This window comes from Bos indicus, chromosome 12 (genome assembly GCF_029378745.1).
Source record: "Bos indicus isolate NIAB-ARS_2022 breed Sahiwal x Tharparkar chromosome 12, NIAB-ARS_B.indTharparkar_mat_pri_1.0, whole genome shotgun sequence".
NCBI classification, from domain to species: Eukaryota; Metazoa; Chordata; class Mammalia; order Artiodactyla; family Bovidae; genus Bos; species Bos indicus.
In genome coordinates this window covers 88077223-88085205 of record NC_091771.1, presented here as the reverse complement: position 1 = coordinate 88085205, position 7983 = coordinate 88077223, and the positions used below count along the sequence as shown (strand labels likewise).

General features: G+C 56.5%; 1 protein-coding gene across 1 annotated transcript in view; it reads left to right on the top strand.

Annotated features, from left to right (window-relative positions):
- The first annotated feature begins 340 nt into the window (after window positions 1-340).
- Window positions 341-7983, top strand: part of RAB20 (RAB20, member RAS oncogene family) — a 30273-nt gene continuing 22630 nt past the window's right edge. The window contains exon 1 of the mRNA XM_019971706.2: window positions 341-764. Within this exon, the coding sequence (XP_019827265.2) occupies window positions 593-764 (172 nt within the window). The 5' untranslated portion in view covers window positions 341-592. The remainder of the gene's footprint in view (window positions 765-7983) is intronic.

Genomic DNA, 7983 nt, shown 5'->3' with positions numbered 1-7983 from the left:
GGGCCGCGCCCCTGCGCTGTGTCCACCCCGGGACTCGGCTCTGCGTCCGCCAGCCTTCCCACCTGGCGCCCCCACCTGCCCCGCCCCCCCCAACCTGCCCGGGTCTTCCGCGTGCCGCCCGCTGGGGGAACGAGCGCGGGGCCGGCCAGAAGACAGGTCCACCCCGCCTGGCGGGCGGCAGGTGAGTGCCCTGGGGGTCGGGGAGAGGGCGGGGCCAGCCCGGGGCGTGGGCCGTCAGGGGCGGGGCCAGCCCGGGGCGGGGCGGGACCAGCCCGGGGCGTGGGCGGCATGGGGGGCGTGGTCAGCACGGGAGTGGGCGGTCGGGGGCGGGGCCGACCGCCCTGGATCCCGGACTGGCCGCCGCCGGCGGGACACCTAGGCGGGCGTCGGGCTGGGTCCCAGCTCCGGCCCAGCGCCTAGCCGCGCTTTCTCTCCCGCGTTCCCAGGCGTCCGGAAGGGAGGGTTCCCGAGAGGCTGCCTCTCTGTCAGTCCCGGGTCAGAGTAGCTTCGGGGCGTCCGGCGGATCCAGCCGCGCACCGGGCGCACGGGCCAGGAGGGCGTGGGGGAGCGGAGAGGTGTCCCCTGCGGGAAGATGAGGAAGCCCGACGGGAAGATCGTGCTTTTGGGGGACATGAACGTGGGCAAGACGTCGCTGCTCCAGAGGTACATGGAGCGGCGCTTCCCGGACACGGTCAGCACGGTGGGCGGCGCCTTCTACCTGAAGCAGTGGCGCTCCTACAACATTTCCATCTGGGACACTGCAGGTGAGGGCGGGGGCTTCTAGCTGGAGAGAAGCGTCCCTCAGGGCAGGGGTCCCCTAGGGCAGGGTCTCCTGGAGCAGGGACCCCCAGGCCAGGCGTCTGCTGCCCCACGCTGGGTCCCTCCCTTGCTCTGCAGGTAACCCCGTCGTCTGTATCAGGCCCCTCCTCACGGTGTGCGGCCACCCTTGGCCCCTCTTTGTTCCTACTTGACTCCTCTGCTGGTTGGAAAGCTGAGGATTCAGCCACTGGGTACATCTTAGCAACATTCCAGGAAAGCACCCTGGGCCCCAAAGAGAGGACCGCTGGTGCCTGCTTATGGAGCGCCCAGCCCAGCCAGCTGCTGGTAACCGAAGGCACTGAAGCCCTCCCACCAACAGGGCCTCAGTCGCTGTCCACAGCCACCTTGAGGGGTGAGCAGAGCTAGTATAAACTGCCTCTCCTGACAGAAGAGAAAACGGAGGCCCTGAACCTCCCCTGAGGGCTTAGGTGGGAAGCAGAGCTCAGGTCCCCTCCCTCTGCCAGACGTGTCTGTATTTTCCACTTATCGTCGCCATCGTCAGGGCTCATGCATGTTTTGGGGCTTTGAAGTGATTTTCTGCAGAAGCATTTTGAAGATAGCCATTTGATTAAATTCCAGGAGATAGTGGAGGACAGAGGAGCCTGGTGTGCTGCAGTCTATTGGGTCACAAAGAGTCGGAGATGACTTAGCGACTGAACAACAATTATTTTAAGTATGTGTAGTATATTTGTGGTTTTTCAAAAGTAGAATACATCAGCGGATCTTGACTCAACCTTTCAGTCTGTTAACTCTGTGTAGTCACACTGACGTGAGTGTTACAATAGAATGTATTTTCTTCCCCATGAAAAAGAATAAGATCCCACAATAAGTAAGCTGTAAATTAGTATGATGCGTTTTCAATGGGCTTGACTTTTTAAAGCCTGAAACTTCAAGGTCTGACTTTTTAAATGTCTGCACTTTAAAAAGTGACATTTACGCTAGAAGTTCCTGTGCAGAATTTAAAAGTTGCCAACTTGGGTGCACCAGTCTGCTGAATAAGCAAGAATATAACTCATCCTCTATTTAAAACTGAATTAATGATGGCTGCTTTCCAACGTCTGCCCCTCCTCCCTCCCTCTTGCTTTCTCTTGGCTGTCTTTTTTGTTGTTAGAGTTGTTAACGTCTTGACTAATTTGTTTGCAAACATGCTGTGAAACGCAGCGTCTCCCATCTCCCGGGTACGAGTGCACCTCCCTTGCTCTTTCTCTGCCTCCAGGCTGCAGAGTGAAGTTCCTCAGATCCTTTCCTTAGCTGACTCTCCAGCATTAAGCATTTGGTAGCAGTGGAACCAGAGCTCTAGAAATCAGACCAAGTTAGCATAACTTGTCTGTGTGTTCTGCATGAGGCTGGTCCTGAGGCCCGTTTGGTTGGTTGACTGGACCTCACTGCTGCCTTGGTTTACACAAGGCTAGTTCAGGATCAGTGCTGGGGGACCCAAACCCAGAACCCAGCTGCGGCTGCCATTAGAAGCTTTTACCACATGCGCGGTGTTTCTGGAACAGGAGCTGACTGCTTGGTGTCAGAACAGGCATCTTGGCATTCAAGGTTTGAAGAAGTAATGTCGATCAGCCACTTTCTTCTTTGGTGCTGAGGACATGTTGCAGCCAGAATCTTTACTGTCAGAGGATTTTGTAATAAGGCTGATGAAATGTCCTTGGTGTCTGGTTGGGCTCCCGGGGGCAGCGACTCATTTCCTGGCTGCCTGGGAAACCTGCCTTCTTCCCGGAACCCCAAGTGTGACCTCAGCTGGGCCCCCGGGACAGTGGAATGCCGGGATCTGTGGGCACATTTCTGATCTCCTATATACACGTGTTCAGGGCACCCGGGGCTAGGAGTCAGCGGTCACACAGGCCACCTCTGTGCCTGTGGGGTTAGGGAGACTTCGAGGGAGAAGGCATGTATGACTTTTTGCCTATTAGGTAATCCTTGTTGGAGATGCAAAAGTTTAACTTCTAGGAAAGCCCCTCTTTTTCCTCCTTTTGCCTTGCCCTTAAAGTTTCTTTCGACCCCACCCTGTCTTCTAAGTTGCTTTCATTTTAATTTGTGTAACTGAAGCAGAAGGGTGAGGACCGGCTGGAGGACACCTGGTTTTATCACCATTCTCAGTCACACGGGGTGGGCGGGTGCTGAATAATGAAACTGATAGGGAGGTGTCAGAGTTCCTGTTCCACCTTGGCACGTCCTTCCGACAGCAGTGCCTGCTGGCATCCCGAGGCTGCCAGCAGAGGGGTGTGTGGGGCAGAGCGGGGAAAGGAGGTTTGCTGGGTGGCTATCAGTTGGCACGGGGCTCCTCTGGAGGGAGTGGCACTGTGGAGACGGGGCTGGAGCTGGTGGAGATCACGCAGGACCAGGCTTTGTCCAGGGTCGGCACTCCATGGGCTCCAATTCCAGCAGAGGGGAGAGGCAGACAAGGAAATGCATATCGTGTCACATCGCATCACTGTTCCGGAGAAAATGTGGCAGGACGATGGGAAACTGAGCAGTGAGCCCGGGCAGACCCCGCCAGACGCCTGCCAGAGCCCAGGGCAGATCCTCCTCCAAAGTCCAGGCTGAGCCTGCCAGAGCCCAAGCAGATGCCCGCCAGAGCCCAGGGCTGACCCCCCACCAGAGCCCAGGGCAGACCCCTCACCAGAGGCCAGGCTGACCCTGCCAGAGCCCAAGCAGATGCCCACCAGAGCCCAGGGCTGACCTCCCACCAGAGCCCAGGGCAGATCCTCCACCAGACACCAGGGCTGACTCCACCAGAGCCCAGGCTGACCCTGTCAGAGCCCAAGCAGACCCCGTCAGACCCCAGAGCAGACCCCGTCAGATCCCGGGACTGTGCTCCCTCATTTAGCTCTCCTTCCTCCTTCCCCAGGCCTTGGGGTGGGTGGTAGCTGATTCCTGTTTGAATGCACCTGAAGAGCTTTCCTGACCCAAATCTGCTTTGCTCCAGCTCCTAGTGACACACCCCGGTTTCCACCCGGGAGTCCCTGCAGTGCCCTGACATCCAGGGCCTGCCTGTCGTCTGTTCATGCAGACGGGGCTTGAGCGGCTTTTCTCTTCCGCGTTCCTGACTTCCTTCTGAGCCCTGGCCAAGTTGTTAACATCTGTATTTCTAACAGTCCGTTCAAAGGTAGGCTTCCCAGGTGGCTCTAGTGGTAAAGAACCCATCTGCCAGTGCAGGAGACGTAGGAGACTTGGTTCAGTCCCTGGGTGGGGAAGATCTCCTGGAGCAGGAAATGGCAACCCACTCCAGTGTTCTTGCCTGAAGAATCTCATGACAGGGGAGCCGGGTGGGCTACAGTCCATGGGGTCGCCAAGAGTCGGACACAACCGAAACGACTGAGCACGTGTTCAAGGCGATCTAGGCCCTTCCCACCGCGTTCCCGAGTTCGCCCAGGCTCCGCGATTGCCCAGTTCCAAAGCCACTTCCACATTCATTGCAGCGGCGTCCGACTCCCAGGATCGCTTTTGGTTTCCTGCGGCTGTCGTAGTAAATAACCACAGACTTAGTGGCTTAGAAGAGCAGGTGCGTCCCGGATGGGTCTCACTGGTTAGAATCCAGGTGTCAGGAGGTCTGTTCCTCTCCAAGCCTCCAGGAAGGACTGTCTTCCCTGCCTTCCTGCCCCCGGGGCCCGCCTGCACCCACGGCTTCCTCCTCCTCTGTCTTCTAGCTGGCACGTCTGGTGGGGCCCTTCTCTCCTCACGGCCCTTGAACCCTGACTGTCATGCCCCTTCCTGTATCTGAAGGACCCTGTGATTACCCTGGGCACGTCCTGGTCATCCAGGGACGTCTCCTCATTTAGGGTCGGCCAGCTGGCCATATGGATTTCTGTGTTTAATACGGCGTGTTCACAGGCTCCAGGCCTGAAGACGTCTTGGTGGGGGTGGGGTGGGCTGCTGACCACACGTGTGATTGCGGGGCTGTGTCACCTCTCCCCGCGTTTTCCTCCTCTGTCAAAGGGGGGCAGCTGTAGTTGTTGCTGGAAATCTACCCGCTAATAATGGGTCGTGTGCTCTGAGCAGTACTGGGAAGGAGGAAGCTTTGTGTTTTGCTAAATAAGCGTCTCCCAGCCCTGGGTACTCACAACCTCGATGGCCACCAGCAAGCCTGTCACAGCGGGGCACGAGAGGCTCGGGTGGGTCACCAAGAAATGATTCTGCAGGAAGCGGAAAGCTCCAGGAAGGGGGGCTCCGGAGCAGTTGGGTTAAGTCTTTCTCTTGAACAGCCTAAGGGTACCCCGGGAGAGGATGCTGGAGTTCTGACATATGAAGTCGTGGTGCCTGGAGGAGGGGATGTCCTTGCTCGCACCGTGAACTTAGTGAGGAGGTCTGGGCTCCTGGGGAGGACCAGGGCCTCGGTCCTGTGAAGGGCCGTGTTGTCCTGGGGGGCCCGTGTGGGCGGCCCCGGGAGGCACACGAGAGCGGATGCCAGGTGATGTGGACAGTCCATCCGAGGACTACGAGCCCCTCTCTAGGCAGCTGCTCCTGGATCAGGGAGTGGGGGGACGCTGTGTGGGAAGAGGGCGTCGTTCAGGCTGTGGACCCTGGAGACACGCTCTTTTTGATGGGGGCGGCAGAGCTGCGGATCCCCAGTGCCTTGGCCCAGCCTGCGAGGCCTGCGTGTTTAACCTCGAGAGGCTGGCACAGAAGTGGGTAGACAGCCTGTGCAAACTGCGCGTGCAGCCAGCGGCGGAGGGCTCTGCTTTTAGCTGCCCCTCTTGGTTGATGAGTGCGGCTGCTGAGTGGTTTTGAGGTCCTGATCCTGACAAGCAGGATGGGTGTGACAGGGATGGATGACCCCTCCTTTCTGCCGATCGGGGGTGCTCACCTGGGCCTCACTGCCACCCTACTTTGTGTAATGGGCACCCCTCCCCCCTCCCGCCCCAGCATTTTACAGCAGTAGAGCTCAGTGGCTGCGGCAGAGACCGTACAGCGCCGGAAAACTCAAGTGTTCAGTCTGGCCCTTTGCAGAAATAGTTTGCTGACTCCTGGTTTAGGTCCCATGAAAAGGAGAATACTTTTCTAAAAGTCTTTTCTGTAGCTGTTCTCTTGGCAAAACTCGGTTAGCCTTTGCCCTGCTTCATTTTGTTCTCTAAGGTCCGTCTAGTCAAGGCTATGGTTTTTCCAGTGGTCATGTATGGATGTGAGAGTTGGACTATACAGAAAGCTGAGCGCCTAAGAATTGATGCTTTTGAACTGTGGTGTTGGAGAAGACTCTCGATAGTCCCTTGGACTGCAAGGAGATCCAACCAGTCCATCCTAAAGGAGATCAGTCCTGGGTGTTCATTGGAAGGACTGATGCTGAAGCTGAAACTCCAATACTTTGGCCACCTGACGCGGAGAGCTGACTCATTTGAAAAGACCCTGATGCTGGGAAAGATTGCGGGCAGGAGGAGAAGGGGACGACAGAGGATGAGATGGTTGGATGGCATCACTGACTCAATGGACATGAGTTTGAGCAAGTTCCAGGAGATGGTGAAGGACAGAGAACCCTGGTGTGCTGCAGTCCATGGGGTCACAAAGAATCGGACATGACTGAGCAACTGAACTGAACTTTCTGTAGTTGTAGAAACTCCCCAAAGAGTTTAGCATTTAGGAAAGAGTTCAGGAACTGAGGAGACCCCTGATTCAGTTAAACTGGACAAGCAGCTCTCAGATTTCCCTTGGGGCTCCACCTGAAGCTGTACTGGGTGAGGGTGGGGCCTGGGTTTAAGATCAGGATGGGCTCCTGCTGGGAGAAAGTTCTTGGAAATAAATCTTAGTTTAGATTTGGGATCTGGAAATTAAGGCTGCAAAGCCAGTGTTGTAGGTGGTCCACATCTTTGTGGGTGGTCCACATCTATGTGGGTGGTCCATGTCTGTGTGGGTGGTCCATGTCTTTGTGAGTGGGTCAGCATCCTTGTAGGTGGTCCACGCTTTGTGGGTGGCCCACGTCTTTGTGGGTGGCCCACACATTTGTGGGTGGCCCACATCTTTATAGATGGTCCACATCCATGTGGGTGGTCCATGTCTGTGTGGGTGGTCCATGTCTTTGTGAGTGGGTCAGCATCCTTGTGGGCGGTCCATACTTTATGGATGGCCCACGTCTTTGTGGGTGTTCCACGTCTTTGTGTGTGGCCCACATCTTTGTAGGTTGGTCACATCTTTAGTACCACTGAAGACTCTGAATGGCACCCTCTGGGGTTAAGGCATCATTTGCAGAATTCCTCTGCTTTCTTGAGAAAGTCAGTGGCCTGAATATGAATGTGGGTATTAAGATAGGTGGAAGAAAATCAGCAGCCTGGGCTCAGCGGGGTGGACAAAGCGCCATTGTACTGAGAGATCTCAGAGGACAAAGGCTGCCTGTGTGCAGCTGCACGTGCTGGCAGGTCAGCCCGGAGGCCGCCTGGAGGAGGCGCCAGGAACTCTCGGGGTGGGTGGGGAGAGGTATTTAAGGCTTGCGGGTACGCTTGAATTCTGGAGACTTGAACTAACTGAGGTCCACCGCATTCGTGAGCTAACACCTGAATCGCATTTAATGTCTCTGGACAATAACTCTGTGCTTGGTTATCTTTAAGTTTGTGGGAAAAATAGAAACTATCATCCCTAATGGAACTTGCCCTTCGCGTTTCATTGAGACTTCACAGAACTTCCCTCTTTGCAAAAAGGAAATTTCACACACATGTACATGCATGTACACACGTGTTTTTATTCTTGGAACGAGGCTTCATCACGCGTATGATTTGATGACAGACCCTCGTGGCTCCTTCCTCCTCCTCCTCCTCCTGTTTTGGAGGGGGGTCCTCAGAGCCGGCCCAGGTGCCCTGTTCAGAACTCACCGCAGACGCCCGTCTTTGCTCCGCTCCCCCCTTTGCCGCGGCACCGCCTTCTCTGGGATCGTCCCCGCTCCTGACGACGTCCAGCTTGAACTGTGTCCCGTCTTTCAGCGCCACGTGCCTCACACAGCCGTCGTGGATGGTGGAGCGGACTTCTTTGTCCAGACCGTGCCGCCACGTGACCTCATCTCCCTAACTGTGTTTTGCTTTCTATCTGATGGCAGAGCGGTCAGTGTCGCCTGTTCTGAAATGAGGAGAGAAAGCAGAATGGACGTGCACAGAGCCGCGGGACCTGTGGGCACCCAACCTGACATTGCCTCGCTAGGGGCGGGGAAGGAGAGGAGAAGCGGGGGTGGGGCTGACA